The sequence below is a fragment of the Pelobates fuscus genome, chromosome 7 (assembly GCF_036172605.1).
Source record: "Pelobates fuscus isolate aPelFus1 chromosome 7, aPelFus1.pri, whole genome shotgun sequence".
NCBI classification, from domain to species: domain Eukaryota; kingdom Metazoa; phylum Chordata; class Amphibia; order Anura; family Pelobatidae; genus Pelobates; species Pelobates fuscus.
The window spans coordinates 82,185,236-82,206,854 of record NC_086323.1 but is presented as its reverse complement, the minus strand read 5'-3'; the positions used below and the strand labels follow the sequence as shown (position 1 = coordinate 82,206,854).

Sequence of the window (21,619 nt, the reverse complement as noted above, 5' to 3'; positions counted from 1 at the left end):
TAATATATATAAATATATAGATCAAGGAGCTGTAGTTAATATATATATATATATATATATATATATATATATATATCACAAGGCTTTCTTAAATAGCTTGACTACATATTCTGGGAGGGCACAAGGGCACCCTAACCATTAGAGCAGGCTGGAGTGGTTATGGTGTTTAGAGTGTTCCTTCAAGTCTCATCAAATCTTATAAATAACAATATGAGACATTTTCCAATATTTTTGTCTAATATATATTAATTCAGAATTATGTCTGCATTCTGTTCCTACAGGCCGCAGTCAGCCACACATCAAGTAGCCAGAAAACAAAGGTAGAAGTGGAGTGGGTGGCACCGAAGGCAAACATGTCAAACCTTCACTTCAGGTATCTGAAATCAAGCTGGTTTTCTACCTCTTCCCAGAGCTAAATCCCTAATATTTGAAAACATTTTTGTAAGTTGAGCTTAGTCTTCTGGATTCGAAAGAAAATCTACGCAGTCAAACATGATTTGCTATGTGAAGCAATTTAATTTTATCAGAAAATGTAAATATTAAGTTAATTTATCAATCCTTCTCTACATTTTCAGATGATATATGATAGGTTCTGGTAATATCAACTTTGAAGCAAATAGTTGAGTGATTTATGGATGTTTCCAGAAATACAGGATGGCTTTATTGTGCTCTACCTCATGCTTCACCATTTTGAATATTACATTATCTAATCTAATCTATCTATCTGTCTGTCTGTCATCTCATTAAAGTTTTGTTCTGCAGGAGGTAGAGTGCAAGTGACAATCTATTGGAACATGTATAAATGCAGAAACACATATAAACACCTGCTGGGCCTCTCTTCCAAGGTTAAAGCACAGCACATGTCTGACTATCATTGCTGTTGTTAATGCTTTCACTTTTCCTTTACTCAGTCTCTCTTACTCTCTCTATCACTCTCCAGTCCATATGAGAAAGGAAGGAGGTAAAGGTTAAAGGAATACACCAGGAGCCATAACAAATTAATGTCAGGCAGGCCGGGACTGGAAATTAAGGACCCATAATTTATGCCGCCGCACCATATGTCTGTCTGGAACCTTATATTACTGAGTGATTGTGTCACTCCTGCATCAAAAGTGACATGAACCTTGCTCCATATTCACAGCCAACATTTTGGCACACAGGAATATGCAAACCAAAAGCAACAAGCATTTAAACCCCTCTTACTCATAGCCAGGTGACCTGTTGTGGTTCTCCTTGACCTAATAGCACATTCCTTGTTTCTTCTGTTTATTTGTTGCTGACTTTGGTTTGTTATTCCTAACATGACTTTGTTATCTTAAAAAAGTATCACTAGTAAGGCGAACACCATTTCCTTCTTCCGTCCAGGGGCACTTCATCAAAACGAATCAGTGGAAACATTAAAATTCATCCACAGGTCCATTCTGAATATTTATTTCCATATTTCAAGGCAATTGTTGAATGTAGCCACATTCCCGAGTTCTCATTGCACACTTTATAGAATACCAATTCCTAGCATGAGATATCTGCATATTCATGATGTCACAGGATGCCAATGAGCATGATTTGTAGATTCCAAGAATGGTCATGTCCTGAATGCAGGTTTTTACTGTTTAGTACTATCGAGTACAGCAACACTGACTACAAATGGAGCAGGTAATACAGGGCTCGAGTCCTGCAGGAACGCATGGGAACGGCGTTCCTGCACTTTTTCCAAAGCAGGAAGGCCGTTCCCACTAGTGATCCTGCAGGACCTGCCCTGCTACCTGCACACAGGGGCCATCACACGCTGTGTTCCCTCTCTACCACTAACTCTTGCGAGACCCGCGGCTGTTAGAGCGTTGCCACAGGTTACCATGGCAACGCTCCGCACAGGCGAGTTTCGCGAGAGTTACAGCTGGAGAGGGAACACAGCGTGTGATGGCCCCTGTGTGCAGTGGCTGCCTCCCTCCACCGAACCACCAGGCGATCTCCCCCCTCCCTGACAAGGTAAGAAGCAGGGAGGGGGGAATAAAACAAAAAAATATAGAAACACAAAGGTAAAAAAAAATGCTTCCCCCCCATCATCCAGCACACACACACACACACACATCATCCAGCACACACACATACACACACACACACATCATCCAGCACACATCATCCAGCACACACACACACACACACACATCATCCAGCACGCACACACACACACACACACACACACACACACACACACACACACACACACATCATCCAGCACACACACACACATCATCCAGCACACACACACACACACACACTACAAACACACTACATTCATTATACACACTATGCACTCATTACAAACACACTACATTCACTATACACACTCTGCATTAATTATACACACTCTGCACTCACTACAAACACACTGCATTCAATACACACACTGCATTCATTATACACACTCTGCACTCACTACAAACACACTACATTCACTATACACACTGCACTCACTGCACACACTGCATTCACTATACACACTCTGCATTCATTATACACACTCTGCACTCACTATACACACTCTGCACTCACTACAAACACACTCACACTACATACGCTGCATTCATTATACACACTCTGCACTCACTACAAACTACATTCACTATACACACTCTGCACTTACAACAAACACACTACATTCATTATACACACTCTGCACTCACTACAAACACTACATTCAATATACACACTCTGCACTCACTACAGTCACACTACATTCACTATACACACTCTGCACTCACTACAAACATACTACATTCATTATACACACTACACACACTGCATTCATTATACACACTCTGCACTCACTACAAACACACTACATTCATTATACACACTCTGCACTTACTACAAACACACTACATTCATTATACACACTCTGCACTTACTACAAACACACTACATTCATTATACACACACTGCACTCACTACAAACACACTACATTCATTATACACACTCTGCACTTACTACAAACACACTACATTCATTATACACACTGCACTCACTACAAACACACTACATTCATTATACACACTGCACTCACTACAAACACACTGCATTTGATGTAGATTAATTTAGAAATAAACAAATATGTTTAAATGTCTATCTGTTCCTGTCCAAATCTGAGATGATTAAATTGCGTATACGCAGAAGTAAGTTCACACTGACACATGGAGTTCAGGTTAAAAGCACTTCAGAAAATTTAATGGCATCTGGGCAAAAAACAGGCTTGCAGGCCCTTATAAGACCAAAATGACATCATCATTGAATATCAGATAATAACAAATAAACATCATTAATTGGATTAAATGTTAAGTCGCTATGTCAATGTCCACCCATCAATATTATTAATTGGCTCAGGGATTTGAGTGACTAGTGGGGCACCCTCCCATCATGGGATGTCGTCTTTACTCGATGGGAGGGGGAATCTGGCGGCTAGCCATTTTGGGTAGTTAGTGATGTCAGACTCGTGATCAGGCTCAGGGTTCTTTTTATGAATAGAACATTTCATTAGTACAGTGTTCTCATGGCCTTCAGATTATACTATGTTGCAAATTACAGGAGATTCAGCAATTCCGGGGTTAGTCATGTCTTTATAGAAAATACAGTCTCTATTCATTATACTAAATGCTGTTAGGAAATTCTGTCATGTAATGTAGACAAAATGGAGGGTCTGTCATAATGTGAGGTTATGTGAGATTAAAATGGAGTTAGTACAATAATTCAATACAGGTGCAATAAAGATTTTTAAATAATTCTACATCAGTCCCCCCTATGAAATGTTAGATTCTAAAAAAGATAAACTTTATTGGTTAGTTCCAGAAGACAGGTTAGCCCAAAGGCACAAAACCCTATCAAGTAACGGTTCTTAAAGTCTTCTTAGTTCTTCAGAGGGACATCATAAAATAGACAAGCTTACATTACCATATGGACCTGTGTTATCTGGAGTATAGGCACAACAAGTCATGGTGACAGGTAAACGTTATTGGTTGCAATAGATATAATAAATGCAAATTAAAATATTATTATTAGCAGTGACGGTTGGGAAAATGGACTCAAACTTTCCTTTTACTGCAAAATCATCTGGTACCCCCCTTGGCACACCTATGGCATCAATATATATATATGTGTCAAACTTTCCCTTTAGAGGGGTGCTCCTCTTTGTGTTCTGAAGCATGAATGTGGTGTGTCAAGAGTACCTTGTCATGTATTATGTGTATGGACATAATAACCTTGGCTAGGGCACATTTGCTTATGCATCGTAGTATTAAACCTGTCCCACGCTACATCAGCGTAGGTGGACTCGGATCATTTAGTCAATATTAATATCACCACAAACTCAGGATGGGCAAATAATCCTGAGGAAGCTTGGCGTTTGGATCTCTTTAGCTTCACGAGGTCTCCTTTTGGGGTCCTCGGCTTTCCATCGATGGCAGGTGGTCAGGCATTATTATGGCCATCAAACACCTACTTGTTGGTATCTTTTTATTTTTTTTTAACAAGTCATTTTTCCTTTAGAGTCAAAAGTGTGTCAAAATCAACAAATGTTACTTCCCATGTTGCAGCGAGAGAGAGTCTTGAATCTGGAATAATGAATCCACTGAGTGATCTCTGCAACTTTCACAATGCACTATTGGGTATATGGTCTTGGTTGTCACATTGATGACCGGCTAGGCTTCTGGCCATCCTGACAAAATGTCTAATATAACAAGTGCATATTTGACCCAGCAGCTCTTTGTCACCTGGATTCTTGAAAGGGATAGTGAGAGTTAGCTAGGTGCTTAGGATTCTCCTCCTCTTCTGCCTGAGCTGTCCTTGGCACAAATAACACAGGACTACTGATGATTAGAGGAGTAATTCTAGGTGCTTTAGAGTATTTAGAGATCAAAGAGTTCATGAGGGTCTTGGATAGGTATAAAGTTCCATGGGCCCACTGCCCAGTACATGTTTTTGGGTAAACAGAACTTGAGAGTGTTGGAGTACAGCCCGTCTACAAGGGTTGCCCCTTTCTATTTTTCCAGCTTTGTATTTCTTCAGGGTCAGCAGCTGCTTGTCATTCTTTCAGAAGCTTGAGATCTGTGGGTAGGATCTACATGGTGAGTATAGAAGTTTCTTCAGCAGACACCCTTCTGTCCACTTCCCTTGGTGCACTTGTGGCTTGGTTGGCAGCTTGGTCAGCTGAGTGGTGCTTCTTATCTTCCAGATTGATCCAAAATAATGTGTTGCACCCAGGGCATATCTTGAGTGTAGATATTGGCATGTCTTCCTTCAGGCATTTTGTATGCCACTGAGAAGGCTGTCAATTCAGCGTCTTGAGCAGATGTGGGTGAGGAAAGTGAAGATGCTTGACGTACCTGATCTTCTGTAGCAACAGCAAATCCAGTATGGTACCTTTCCTCTTTATCCGCAAACAGAGTGGAGTCAGGATCTGGTAAAGCTACTGCATGCTCTGTTGAAAGGTGTCTTGTTTCTTCTTTCATCTGTTCAAAGCAACCATGAGGAGCAGTAGAAGAGGTTTCCTCACCTATTTCTGTGTGAGATTGGGGGGTATTTGTCTTTCTATTTACAGTTCTCTTGCTGACCCCCCTCTGTAGAGAGTTGTAAATTGATTGTTAGTGTTTCATGTTTTGTTCTAATGAGTCAGGTTCCTTTCATGAGATTTCTGGGGACTTAGTGAAGAAAAACATGAGGGACAGCCACCTCCCTTACAGGTGTCTTACTTCCATGGGAATCTGGGTCAGGACCGCACTATTTCCTTGAGAGTTCCCAAAACAGTTCTTTCATGATGAAGTGCACCTCCACCAGTCTGAATAATTTTTCGTTAGAATAATTTTTCGTTAGTGTGGTATTCCCCCCTGGGAAGTGGCGGAAGAGTGGCCAGAGCAACTTTTCTTCAAAATATAATATTGTCAGGTAGAGGCAGAGTTGTCTATGAGCGGAGGAAATTGGTAAGGAATAAGAAGGGAGGAAGCATATAAAGGATATAGAGATGGTAGTGGGGAGATGGAGGAATGAGTAGTGGATAGAGCGAGAGGGGAAGAAGGTAGAGTAGGAAGGACAGGGGAAGTAGGAAGAGGAGAAGGTGGAGTAGGAGGAGGAGTAGGTGGAGTAGAGGGAGGAGTAGGAGGAGGAGAAGGAGGAATAGAGGAGAAGTAGGAGGAGAGAGGAGAAGGTGGAGTAGGGGGAGGAGTAGGAGGAGAAAGTGGAGTAGAGGGAGGAGTAGGAAGAGGAGGGAGGAGTAAGAGCAGGAAGAAAGAGTAGGAGGAGGAGAAGGTGGAGTAGAGGGAGGAGTAGAAAGAGGAGGGAGGAGCAAGAGCAGGAAGAAGGAGTAGGAGGAGGAGAAGGTGAGAAGTAGGAGGAGAGAGGAGAAGGTGGAGTAGAGGGAGAAGTAGGAGGAGAAAGTGGAGTAGAGGGAGGAGTAGAAAGAGGAGGGAGGAGTAAGAGCAGGAAGAAGGAGTAGGAGGAGGAGAAGGTGGAGTAAAGGGAGGAGTAGGAGGAGGAGTAGAGGAGAAGTAGGAGGAGAGAGGAGAAGGTGGAGTAGAGGGAAGAGTAGGAGGAGTAGGAGGAGAAAGTGGGGGACTGTAGTTGAAGGGGAGGGATCGGTGGAAGGAGTAAGCGGGGGTGGGCAGGTAAGGGAGCAGACAGGTGATGTAGCAATGGAGGATACATCAGAAAACAAGACTAGGTAGAAATGCAATGGAGGCTGCAAATAGCCCATGTACAACAACTATTAACTGGCCCTATGCTTTCCCTAGAGAAAAATAATAAAAGGCTAACATGCTCATCTTGTCTGCACAGGCCTTGAACGTTTCACTTCGTGGGTGCCCCGCAGTGGCTAGCCCACCACTTCTCCCACACCAGACTTGTGCCCGTGGAGACAGACGCTATCCCTGACTCTCGTTCTTTATTTTATCAATTTATATCTAACATCTCAAAATGTAATTCTTACTTATATCACAAATATACATTATCACAATTTTTATGTCTCGCAAATGGGATAAAATTTATTCTACTCTTCACTGATAATGTATTTTTAAAACATACAAAATAGACAAATAACATTGTCTTCTGCAAAATAAATGAAAACGATAATGGAGATTTTGTTAAGCTTATAAATAGCTATACATTAATTCACATTTCTTGTTTTCCAGTTTCTGGCTGTTAATGACAATGTACAATGTAATAGAGCAGCAGGAAATGCTAGCAGAGTGCTTGGTTGCATAGGGAGAGGTATTAGCAGTAGGAAGAGCGAAATGCTCATGCCATTGTACAGAACACTGGTGAGACCTCACTTAGAGTACTGGATACAGTACTGGAGACCATATCTTCAGAAGGATATGGATACCTTAGAGAGAGTTCAAAGAAGGGCTACTAAACTGGTTCATGGATTGCAGGATAAAATTCACCAGGAAAGGTTAAAGGATCTTAACAGGTATAGCTTGGTGAAAAGACGAGACAGGGGAAATATGATAAAAGCATTTTAAATACATAAAGGGAAATAACACAGTAAAAGTGGAGACTATATTTAAAAGAAGGAAAACTACCATAACAAGAGGACATAGTCTCAAAAATAGAGGGACAAAGGTTTAAAAATAATATCAGGAAGTATTACATTACTGAAAGGGTAGTGGGTGCATGGAATAGCCTTCCAACTGGAGTGGTAGAAGTTAACTCAGTAGAAGTGTTTAAGCATGCGTGGGATAGGCATAAGGCTAAGCACTTTCTGCTAGTAACAGATCTAGAATCAATACACTATAATGCCCAAAGTCTCAATTCCTATGCATATGCAATAATAAAATATCTGGGCTTACAACAAAAATTCTGTTAGTCAGTCTTTTAATCTTGGAGGCAAACATTATCCAGTAAAAAAACAGATTGGAACACACTCCCACCTTATTCATTTGTTAATAGTTATGCTTATAATGTTAACTGGTTCCTTTTCAATTAGATCAAAACGTTTTGAAACCAATCCTTAATTGTATTACCATTTGTTCAAGAAATCTTTGTTTATTAGAAATTTATTTTAGTAAATGTTCTTTAAGATAACCCCTCTTCCAGCATGTTATCAATTTTTGTACACAAAGTTAAAACACACTTGTTACTTACACGTGAATCGATACACATATATATTCTATCTACATATTAACCATCACTTGTCACAGACACTTTCCTGATATAGGAAAACTAATAGCAGGATTATTTTAGTAATTGTAACTTTCTTGTTCATAATATGTGGGAATTAAGGAAGACAGCATGTCTTAGGATAGGATGAGCATGGTAGGAGTAGATCTCGTCAGTCTTGGATGGCCAGAATTGACACGATATATGGGCGGATATGACCTCACTAAGGGCAGAGTGAGGGCACTTAAGGACAACCTTCTTTTGTTCTAGGGGCCATTTTCTTTTAGGGCATTTCAGCTTAGCTACACTAAGTTATAGCCTAATAAAATAAATCAGAGAAGCAACATTCTGTTAGGCAAAATGAAATACTAAACTATGGACAGACTTGACGGATTAAATAAGACAAATGAAAACATTATACATTTAACAGCCCGTGAAGCTTTGGAATAACATGGTGCAAAAATAAACTCACGGGATGCAACTAACCTCCCCCATCATTCACCAGCTATTAATCACCCAACACGTCCAAATACATATACAACGCCACGGAACCTGCTGGCGTCACACAATATTTTTTAGCAAAAATTCCATTGCTAAGTCTTATCAGTAGTTCTGAATAACTCCCTTCCCCCCAAACCTCCGTCTCACAGAAGGCAAGGAGAGAGAGGCGGGGGAAGTGGGAGTGAGTAACAAGAGAGAGAGAGAGAGACTGCAAGCAGAATCTCTTTAACCATGTCAATGCTGTACAGTAGCAAGATAGAAGGATAGCTACATTACAATTATTGCAAAAGCAAAGAGACACAAAAACACAACATTTAGTAATACTCTCAGTGATTAAAAAAAATACAAAACCCCCACCCTCTACCAGGGTAATGGCTAACACAAAATACAAAAACAATTATTATGATATACATACATTCTTAACCCTTTGTGATCTAGTTCTTCCTCAACCCAACCTTCCTACTGAATAGCTCTTGCTACTCTGTACCAGTAAAGCATTATCTGTAAGCTTGCTTTCTTCTCTGTCAGCAATCTACGCCAGCTTTCTGGCTGCAATCTACCACATGAAGGCACAGCGATTTTACACACTTTAGCAATCTTCAACTAGATCACACGCTAGTCAGCCCTTACCGGGCTTTATAATCCCTGTCTCATATCCCCCTATAAAAGGCGTCCCAGATATAGGGGAAAGAAGATGAAACAGAGTGTCTACAATGGTCGGCTGCCACTCAGAAGGGTGGGTCCCCCCAAGTGCGTCTTCCCAAAACGTAGACTAGTCACTAATTCCGTGTACCCGAGGTGGTAGCCACGGATTGGAGCGGGGTGAGAAGTGTGTGACCAATCACTTCTCTCACAAGAGAAATAGGAGCGGATAGTGTAAAATAATACAGGAAGTATAGAAAAGGTAAAAGTTAAGTGGAATATTAGAGACAGACACAGGAGTTTGAATGACTCCCAATTTAAACAAAAACAACAATACAATTGAAATACAGTGCATGCATCACAGTTCAAATACAGTAATCCCTTTCCTTTACTCATGTGGCCAAAGCCACCTCCCTCAACCTCGTAGTGTCCCCGCTCGGAGAACAACTTTCGTAAGTCTCACTACCAGCGGCCAAGGATAACGACTGACACCGGCCCGAAATCCATATGCCTCCCTCGTTACAGCAGTCCACTAAGTGTGGCCACATCTATCCTCACCCCCGTAGCGCCCCTATGAACCCACTCATAAGTCTCACTACCCCGTGTTGATGGAGACAGCAATGCCTGCCCGAATCCACGCACCACAAATAACAATTGGAATGCCACCAGCCTCAGCGCTCGAAGCTGGATGGTACCACCTCTCTGCAAGCAGAGCTATGTGCACAATGAGGCTAGCTAGGCTATCAAAGTGACACCAGAAGGACCCCCAGGAAACTATGAGTCTACACAATCTCCACAGATCCAACACCCTCTTTTTCCTTACAGCCACAGCCACGAGGCTCCTAAAAGAGGTAAACAGGCAAAGAAGACCCCCAGGAAAACTTCCACAGGTCCACCCCCCTTTTTCCTTACAACCACAGCCACGTGGTTCCTAAAAGGAGTAAACAGGCAAACAGAGGACCCCAGGCAAACACCCCCAGGTCCACCCCCCTTTATCCCAAAAGGGGTAAACAGATAAACAGAGGACCCCCAGGCAAACTACCACAGGTCCACCCCCCTTTATCCCAAAAGGGGTACACAGATAAACACTCTACCCGGGCACTTAAGCTAAAACAGGCCAATACAAACACACCCAGGCAACAGATAGACTAAATGCAGGTAAAAAGTATTAACAAATAAGGTATAGGCTCTCTGGGCAAGATATTACCTGTCTTTGATGTCCTCTTGGCAGCAGTCACAGACACTTGAATAGATAAATCCCAAAGGGGAAAGAAACATACCGGGCTGCTGCAGTCAGTCTCCACCGTGTATTTAGAGGTGATCAATCTCCATCTTTCCCCTGGGATTCACATACCCAGGTCTTCTTGGACGGCTGCCAGATAGGTCATAACCCAGGCCCCACGTTGGATGCGTCAAATTGATGTAGATTAATTTAGAAATAAACAAATATGTTTAAATGTCTATCTGTTCTGTCCAAATCTGAGATGATTAAATTGCGTATACGCAGAAGTAAGTTCACACTGACACATGGAGTTCAGGTTAAAAGCACTTCAGAAAATTTAATGGCATCTGGGCAAAAAACAGGCTTGCAGGCCCTTATAAGACCAAAATGACATCATCATTGAATATCAGATAATAACAAATAAACATCATTAATTGGATTAAATGTTAAGTGGCTATGTCAATGTCCACCCATCAATATTATTAATTGGCTCGGGGATTTGAGTGACTAGTGGGGCACCCTCCCATCATGGGATGTCGTCTTTACTCAATGGGAGGGGGAATCTGGCGGCTAGCCATTTTGGGTAGTTAGTGATGTCAGACTCGTGATCAGGCTCAGGGTTCTTTTTATGAATAGAACATTTCATTAGTACAGTGTTCTCATGGCCTTCAGATTATACTATGTTGCAAATTACAGGAGATTCAGCAATTCCGGGGTTAGTCATGTCTTTATAGAAAATACAGTCTCTATTCATTATACTAAATGCTGTTAGGAAATTCTGCCATGTAATGTAGACAAAATGGAGGGTCTGTCATAATGTGAGGTTATGTGAGATTAAAATGGAGTTAGTACAATAATTCAATACAGGTGCAATAAAGATTTTTAAATAATTCTACATCACATTCATTATACACAATGTGCACTCACTACAAACACACTACATTCATTATACACACTCTGCACTCACTACAAACACACTACATTCATTATACACACTGCACTCACTACACACACTACATTCATTATACACATTCTGCACTCACTACAAACACACTACATTCACTATACACACTTTGCACTCACTACAAACACACTACATTCTTTATACACACTACACTCACTGCACATACTACATTCATTATACACATTTTGCACTCACTACAAACACACTACATTTATTATACACACTGCACTCACTACAAACAGACTACATTCATTATACACACTCTGCACTCACTACAAACACACTACATTCATTATACACAATCTACACTCACTACAAACACACTGCATTCATTATACACACTGCACTCACTACACACACTACATTTATTATACACATTCTGCACTCACTACAAATAGACAACATTCATTATACACACTCTGCACTCACTACAAACACACTACATTCATTATACACAATCTACACTCACTACAAACACACTACATTAATTATACACAATCTACACTCACTACAAACACACTGCATTCATTATACACACCCTGCACTGCACTATATGCATAGGAGTGTAATTTTTTTTTTTTAAGGGAGGAGGTGGAGGGGGGGGGGGGGGGAATCTTGGGTGAGTTCCCACACTTTTTTCCCCAGGACTTGACCCCTGAGGTAATACAACTCTTACAGATGGTGTGAAAACTATTGCATTTGCAGAGCAATATAAGGAGAACATGCCACAGATAAATAGTGCAAAACAAACCACCCAAACTGGAACACTTTGCAATATTGGAAAAGAAAATGAGGGTATATCCCCAAATATTTGGTCAAATCCTTAAGAAAACAGAATAGTAAAATAAGAAAAGAAAAGCAATAAACAGCCATAGCATAAGAGTTAGAGTTTGACCTAAAACAGGATAAAAACCAGGACTATGGGAAAAGCAGGAAATTAAGATTACCAGGTGTGAAAACAGTGTTGGCTTAATCCAGTTCTTGCTGTTTTTGTGATACACGTGATTGTTTAGAGTATTTTATACTCCAGGACATGTAATCACCACAATTAAGCCACAGCTAGCATATCTTCTATTATTTAAAATATACAAAAATATACAAATTGTTTTAATTGATTTCTTTCTTTCTTTCTTTCTTTCTTTCTTCCCAGGGCCACAGTTGTGCAAGTTAGACCAACCTATTGGATGAACATTGCTAGTAAAGAGCTTAATTATAATGATGGATCCCATCTGGTAAGTGAGAAATTTAAACAAGGAGTTTGTTTTGAATATTTTCAAGAAGAAATTCAACTCAAAATGAGTTTGATATGGTGGCTTAAATCTGATTTGTTAAAACGTAACCATGAATCCATAGTGGTCCAAATTTGCAGTTATGGCAAATTCAAGATGTGGGTAGCATAGGTCCAGGTTGACATCGATTCTCTATTCATTATCTTATTCTACCTTCTAGCATTACCAAAATACCTAGTATACCTCAGATGTAACCATTCTTGAGGATCCCCAGAATTGGGATAGGAATGGTGGAGAAGTGTCCCTTTTTTTTTTTTTAACATTCTTTATTTAAACCATAGTCCGACATGGAGAATGCCTTGTAATAGAAAGACAAGATATGCATCCATCGAAATATGAGTGGTATATAACATACAAAGAGTATAAAACTAAAACAGTTGAACAGACTATGGGGTTTTGGTTTGTTTTTTTATAGAGGAACGTGGCTATGTTAGAACTTGTAGACAGTAGGCTGGTAAGTATTTCTGTGGTGATTGGGGGTGAAGTGCTTGCTTTTGGCTATAGGAGTTTGGGGGGCCCTTTGTACCCCAGAGTCTCAGGACAGTGAAGGGGGACATCCTCCGAACTGTCTGTAGAGTCCCATATCAGACCCAACCGCTTAATGCATCCGCCACAGTAAGTCACCAATATCTGCCTTGAGCCAGGCTGATCTTGTCACTGCTTTTTACTTTTCTTCCCCATCTGTTTAGTGTTTAGGAGCACATAGTTACCATAGGGCTCAATTTCAGGCAGATTAATACCACAATACCGGAGCGCTTGAAGCTTGTGATCGTCCAGGCCGAGAGCTAGCTCCACCCCCTCCAGAAGTGTGATTTTTAACAGTTGTTAACCCTCTTTTTGTTTTCAAAATTTTAAGAGGGAGGGGATGTGGGGTGTGAAAATGTATGTGATTGGAAACATTCAATTATTCACTATCAGTTTAGATGTACCGTATATACTCGAGTATAAGCCGACCCGAATATAAGCCGAGGCCCCTAATTTTACCCCAAAAAACTGGGAAAACTTATTGACTCGAGTATAAGACTAGGGTGGAAAATGCAGCAGCTACTGGTAAATTTCTAAATAAAATTAGATCCTAAAAAAGTTATATTAACTGAATATTTATTTACAGTGTGTGTATATAATGAATTCAGTGTGTGTGTGTGTATGAATGCAGTGTGTATATGAATGCTGTGTGTGTATGCAGTGTGTGTATATGAGTGCAGTGTGTGTATGAGTGCAGTGTGTATAATGAATGCAGTGCAGTGTGTGTATGAGTGCAGTGTGTATGCAGTGTGTATATAATGAATGCAGTGTGTGAGTGCAGTGTGTATATAATGAATGCAGTGCAGTGTGAATGCAGTGTGTATGTATGAGTGCAGTGTGTATGTATGAATGCAGTGTGTGTATGAATGCAGTGTGTATATAATGAATGGAGTGCAGTGTGTGTATATGAGTGCAGTGTGTGTATATGAGTGCAGTGTGTGTGTATGAGTGCAGTGTGTATATAATGAATGCAGTGTAGTGTGTGTATATGAGTGCAGTGTGTGAGTGCAGTGTGTATATAATGAATGCAGTGCAGTGTGTGTATGAGTGCAGTGTGTATATAATGAATGCAGTGTAGTGTGTGTATATGAGTGCAGTGTGTGAGTGCAGTGTGTATATAATGAATGCAGTGCAGTGTGTGTATGGGTGCAGTGTGAATGCAGTGTGTATGTATGAGTGCAGTGTGTATGTATGAGTGCAGTGTGTATGTATGAATGCAGTGTGTATGCAGTGTGTGTATGAATGCAGTGTGTGTATGAATGCAGTGTGTATATAATGAATGGAGTGCAGTGTGTGTATATGAGTGCAGTGTGTGTATATGAGTGCAGTGTGTCTGTATGAGTGCAGTGTGTATATAATGAATGCAGTGTAGTGTGTGTGTATATGAGTGCAGTGTGTATATAATGAATGCAGTGCAGTGTGTGTATGAGTGCAGTGTGTATGTATGAGTGCAGTGTGTATGTATGAGTGCAGTGTGTATGCAGTGTATGTATAAATGCAGTGTGTATGCAGTGTATGTATGAATGCAGTGTGTGTATGAATGCAGTGTGTATATAATGAATGGAGTGCAGTGTGTGTATATGAGTGCAGTGTGTGAGTGCAGTGTGTATATAATGAATGCAGTGCAGTGTCTGTATGAGTGCAGTGTGTATGTATGAGTGCAGTGTGTATGTATGAGTGCAGTGTGTATGCAGTGTATGTATGAATGCAGTGTGTATGCAGTGTATGTATGAATGCAGTGTGTGTATGAATGCAGTGTGTATATAATGAATGGAGTGCAGTGTGTGTATATGAGTGCAGTGTTTGTATATGAGTGCAGTGTGTGTGTATGAGTGCAGTGTGTATATAATGAATGCAGTGTAGTGTGTGTATATGAGTGCAGTGTGTGAGTGCAGTGTGTATATAATGAATGCAGTGCAGTGCGTGTATGAGTGCAGTGTGAATGCAGTGTGTATGTATGAGTGCAGTGTGTATGTATGAGTGCAGTGTGTATGTATGAATGCAGTGTGTATGCAGTGTGTGTATGAATGCAGTGTGTGTATATAATGAATGCAGTGCAGTGTGTGTATGAGTGTGTGTATGAATGCAGTGTGTGTGAGTGCAGTGTGTGTGTGTGTGAGTGCAGTGTGTGTGTGAGTGCAGAGCATTGGTGGGGGTGGGCATTTTATTAATTATTATTATTATTTAATTATTATTGTAATATATATATTTTTTTATGTTATTATTTTTTTTTATTATTATTATTTTTTATTATTATTATTATTTTTTATTTATTTTTTCGTCCCCCCTCCCTGCTTGTTGGCTGGCCAGGGAGGGGGGCTCTCACTCCCTGGTGGTCCAGTGGATGGGCTGTAGGAGGGGGGCTGTCAGGAAGCTGTAACTTACCTTCACCGCAGCTCCTGTCAGCTCCCTTCTCTCTCCTCCGTCCGTGCAGCTCCCAGGTCAGCTCCCTCTGCAACTCTCGCGGCCACGCGGAGCGTTGCCATGGTAACCCGTGGCAACGCTCTGACCCCGCGGCTCTCGCGAGAGTTGCAGAGGAAGCTGACCTGGGAGCTGCACGGACGGAGGAGAGAGAAGGGAGCTGACAGGAGCTGCGGTGAAGGTAAGTTACAGCTTCCTGACAGCCCCCGGTCCTTGTCGGTATTATGGCAATGAAAATTGCCATAATACAGACAACTGACTCAAGTATAAGACGAGTGAGTGTTTTTCAGCACAAAAAATGTGCTGAAAAACTCGTCTTATACTCGAGTATATACGGTATATTGTATAAACCATTGTTTCATTTCTAAGCCCTTGATGTTGTTCACTCAAACTATTTCTTTAGTACCACTATACTCACATACTACCTCTTAATTCCCATAACAATCATAGAGGAAAACATGCTTTGAATCACTCATTATAAAACACTTACATTAGGGAACAAGAGATACTGAAAAAATCATCTGGTAACATACTAAGTAACTCATACATGCAAAGTGTATCTGTTGTGACCGTGGCTTAAAGGTGAATACTAATCTCTTAATTAATATATAATAATTAAGCAATAGGTAACAACATTAATATTTTTATAGTTCTTGGTATTATGTGGATAGAAAATACACAAAACCTTGTAATATTAAATGTATATTTAATATGATAATTATAGCATGTAACAGGTGCTAGCAGAATGTCAATTTACTACAATAATTATACAATACAAAACTACTAAACTACAGCATATTACTTACAAAAAGTTATAACAGTTGCCAAATGTTACAATGGATTAAAATGGTGCAATACAAAACATAAACAAACTTAGACAGGCCCCAGCCTGTGGGACTGGGGCTAAACAGTCAGCTGATGGTAGTCTACATTTTACAAAGGGCAGAGAGACTGAATCCCTCCTACATCTGTTTTTTATTCAGTGTATTCCTAAAGTAGGCTGGTCTGTAATGTCACTGCCAGAAGCACATGGCTTAACCCCTTAAGACCGCAGGGCGTTCTATGCCTTCCCTATTTTGGTGGCTCTAAATGTCACAATTCCGGGAACCAAACACGCTAACACACACACAGAAAAGGTGCAGTACCAGACCTTAGAGTGGCCGGGCTAAGCACACAAAGAATAGTCAGGAGACAAGCTGAGTAAGGGGAACCAGAAGACAGAATAACGAGAAACAAGCCGAGGTCAAAGGGTAGGAGAAAGTCACAAAGTCAGATAAACAAGCCAGAGAGTATGTAACCAGAAACACAAGTTCAGTAGCAATACTAGCAAGCAAAGACCACAACAGGGCAGAGAGGAACAGGAAAGGTACGTATTTAAATCCATAGGTTAATTCTGATTGGATAATTTCCAATCAGAATTAACAATCACACGTGGGAGATATCTAGACCTCTCACTGTGATTGAGGCACTGTGCCTTTAACGCCGGGTCAGGTGTCTGACCCCGGCGTTTATTAAATTGGGCGGTCTCCCAGCGTGCAGCGTAGAGGAAGACGCAGGCAGCATCTGTGGCTGGGAGGATGGGAGGATGCCGGCCCGCCGAGCGCACGCCAGGAAGGGGACCGCGGACGGCTGGAGGGTGAGTGCCGCGAGCGGACTGCAGCCTCCCCTCGCAGCCACCCGCGGGATCCTGACACTAAACGCCGCAGGGCGGCATAGAACGCCCTGCGATCTTTTGTACTTACCCGGTAAGTCCCCCCTTACCCGGTAAGTCCCCCTCCGTCCTCTTCGGCCCCCCTGGGCCATGTGATCGTGAGGTCCTTGCGAGGACCCCGCGATCAAATGGACGGCATAGCTGTCCAAGGCATTGACAGCAGGGGGAGTGCCTGGAATGACAGGTACTCCCCCTGCTGCCTGAAAAAAAAATTACAACATGTTAAAACAGTGTAAAATTAAATTATAGATCTAAGTATATATATACACATATACACATACACATAAATATACAGACACTGTCTACGTGTATTTTAACATTAATATATACATAATTATATATATATATATATTAATATCAAAATACACGTACAATGATATTGATTAAATATATATATAATTTTCAGTATATATATATATTTATATATAATAAAAAATAAATATATAAATACGTAAAAAAATAAAATTTTAAAAATAATAAAAAATAGATAAAAAATATATATACATGTGTAATTTCGTTCTAAATGTATTTTAAAATTAATATATATATATATATATATTGATATCAAAATACATGTAGAACGAAATAATATATATATCTATATACATAAGTATATACGTATATATCACTATATATATACCTATATATATATATAAAAATAATAAAAAAATTATATACATATTTATATACATATATATATATATATATATATATATACACACACATATATATATATATATATATATATATATATATATATATATATATATATATATATATATATAATTCTACGTATATATTTATGTAATAATTTTACATAATTAGGTCATTTTATTAATTACAATTTGCAGGACCTGCCTGACAACCCAGGCCGAAGGTTCAGGGAATGTAATTTTCTAGCACTATATTTAACCCTGTAACTTTCCAAGATACCATAAAACCTGTAAATGGGCTTACTGTTCCATACCTAAATAGTTGATGTTAAATGAAAGCCCTGTTTCCCCTGAATAAAATTATATATAATAAGTGTGGGTGCCTTTAATATGAAAGAGGTAAATTACGGTCGGACAGACATATAGCGCAAATGCCAAGTTTTTTTTACGTTTTGTTTTGATCACAACTTGTACATTTGGCTGCGGTCTTAAGGGGTTAAGGAAACCATGTAATGACGTACTGCCCCTAGTTGTGTCTCTAAAGCATTAAACTCATCATGCTTTATTTTATGTCATAAATCTTTATTTTAATATAATTACAGTATCTTTGTATAATAGAGCAGCTAAATATCCATAAAGGTATATACTGGTATATATAAAGTAGACTGCACTCTTATTAGTTACTTTTCTGGCAGAAGAATACAGGCAAAAATATAGGATAGCACTCTCCGGTCTCTTTAAAATAAACTTAACTTTTATGTATGGTCAAAGTTTCAGTTTAAAATAAAATCCGGATAAAAGTTTTGTACTGGGTTTTATCTGTTCTGGCCTCAATTTAATATTTGTGGATAATCTTTTAAAATATTTTTTTTCAAAATATTAAAGTATTAAAAAATATATCACATAAAAAAAAATATCAAAACATTAATATATTACAGAATTAAAATATTTTTCACAATATTAAATCATTTTAAGTCAGTAATATTCCCTTTCCAAATTAAATACTCCCCAAATGGTGAATAAAAACAAAAGCAAAGAGATGGAAGTTAATTGGATGTATAAATATCTAGTTTAATGAACATCCACAAAATATATACAAAATTAATTAAATAATAGGTTATCATTATAAACACAGTCACTGTAGAGCAGAATGGTTTGTGCTTATAAAGCACTGAGTTTGTTAGCCTTTGTGAATTGAATGTTTTCTTTAATATAAAATGCAAAATGTGGATCTAAAGGAGATATCTATTTTGGACTGTATAGCATCCTTAGTATACACTTTTATAAACATCCTCTGACCCTTTGCTGGGTTGTGGCCCTTTCTGTGCTGTTCATTTGGCTCAGATTTTGGAGTTTTCTGTGTTCCTATTTTACTGTTTATGAGCTGGCTTTGTTCTGACTATCCCAGATTGCTGCCTGCCCTGACTTTGGCTTGTCCAGCTGCCTGCTTCCAGTACGATTTTTGCTCGACTGACAACATATTAGAGAATAACTGCCTGGCTGAGTTTTCTGTGCAAATTATCTTCTGGATAAATATAAGATATATTATATGATAATAGTGTGTTGAGGACACACAGGGAGCATAGAATGAATGACACACCAGACACGGTGTTTACTGTGCCTACAGGAATATCACTCTCCCCCAATAACAAACCTATGATGGGCTGAGGGATAATTTCAGAATTGCTAACCCTCTCATGCAGAGTGAGGTTGCTTGGCATTTCTTTACTTTGATCCATTTCTGTGAGCATGATACATCTAATATACTAATGAATATGTTCCCTCTAGCATACTGTAAGTGAGGATAAAAGCTTGTAAGATACTCCAAGGTGGGCACCAACCCATTGGCAAGAGTAATAAGTTATGTCTATTCTCAGAAGAGCTTGTCTCAACCCTTTAACATTGGTCGTGGAATGAGTCCTGGTGCCCGACACCAAAGTTTGTTAAGTAAACACAACTCCTCTATTACATATGTATTCACACTAATTTTATTTCATAGTGTTAACTTTTGTATTTGTTTTGCAGGTGCCTGCCCTAAATCAGATTCTCATTGGTACTGCAATAGTGATCTTTACTCTTTTACGGGTCTAAGGTTGAAGACTCCAGTGAATCGATACAAATTCAAGACAACCAAACAGAACCCCTAAAAATTTTGTTGTTATATATTGTACTTTTATGCCTAGCTAAAGATAGCCCTTTATATATGCCAATAGTTCCATAAAAAGCAAAGCAACAACCATAAAGTAATAAGTGCGGTTTGATTTATTTGATCTAAGTTTGGAAGGACACACTCGTTGGTAGATCCTAAAAAATAAACAATTATAAAAAGTTTAAAAAGGACATTGACATATGTTCTGAGATCAGAATTACTGATGATCTCTGTCCAAGCCCACTTATTGTAATACTTCTCATTAAATCCAATACTTTACTAAACAAACAACTTTAATTGGATGGCTTCTAGTTATTGAAAGGCTTCACTAGAAATTTCCTCTAGTGGCGGTCTGATTGACTGATTCATTGTCTGATTGGCAATCACCACAGGCATTCTGGCTAACAAATGTAAGCACTGTCATTTCTCTCAAACGGCAATGTTCGCATTTGACAAACTGCACTGATGTAGTGGTTTTGGTGCTTAGATTGTCTCTTTAATATTAAATTTAAATGATACAAAAATACATAAACATATTAAAAGCCCTTGGGTTTTAAACATAACATTCTAATATGTGCTCTATGACCAAGTAAAAAAGGTAAAAACGCACACAGTGATTATATTTTACCTTTAGTATATGACAATAATATTTTACAACTTATTGTTAGACCTTATATAGCATAAACATAAAGAGTATCATAGTGTAGTATGTAACACACAATAGTAAGTTTGTAAGGTTAAAATGGAACACTCCCAATTTTCAGAGCCCTTAAAAGTTGGCTCTGAACTGTAGGTGCAGTTCACCCACAATAGTGATTGTTGGTAATAGATAAGGTCCCAGTGGAGCTGAAGGATATCCAGAACAATCAGGAACCAAATAAAATAGAATAAAAGTTAGATAAAACAATAATAATAATAAAAAGCCAGCACCACTCATGTGCACTATGAGCTCACTGCTGGAAGATCTTTCTGTTTACCATGTTGGTGGCTTCTAGCACTGTGTGATGCTGCACATTACACTGTTTCACTAGTTATGTCTTTGTCAGGTGAAAAAACCTGCAAATTCTGCAAAACCTATGGTGCAGGGCAGGGATAGACAAAGAGAGAAACACAGATGTTGTAAATCTACACCTTCCATGATACATTGCCAGGCTTAATGAAGCCTAAACAAACCGACTTTTTAGTCCCACGTTTACTCACTCAAAGCCTAAAATTGAAAAAAAAAAATTAACAACTCTTAAAACCTATACACCCTATGTACCCAAAATCGAAATCTAATCCAAACTCTAACCCTAGCCCAATAGTCCTCAACACCTCTTATAACATAACTGTAACTCATATCAAGCTTTTAATCTTCTTAACATTAAATACCCTATGTTATCTAGCTCTGACTTAACCT

General features: G+C 39.3%; 1 protein-coding gene across 1 annotated transcript in view; it reads left to right on the top strand.

The window, feature by feature from the left end:
* The window catches only part of LOC134568691 (putative ferric-chelate reductase 1), a 40,706-nt gene extending 19,564 nt beyond the window's left edge, over positions 1-21,142 (top strand). The window contains exons 4-6 of the mRNA XM_063427343.1: positions 282-373; positions 12,623-12,704; positions 20,097-21,142. Coding sequence (XP_063283413.1) covers positions 282-373; positions 12,623-12,704; positions 20,097-20,162 — 240 coding nt within the window. The 3' untranslated portion in view covers positions 20,163-21,142. The remainder of the gene's footprint in view (positions 1-281; positions 374-12,622; positions 12,705-20,096) is intronic.
* The last annotated feature ends 477 nt before the right edge of the window (positions 21,143-21,619 follow it).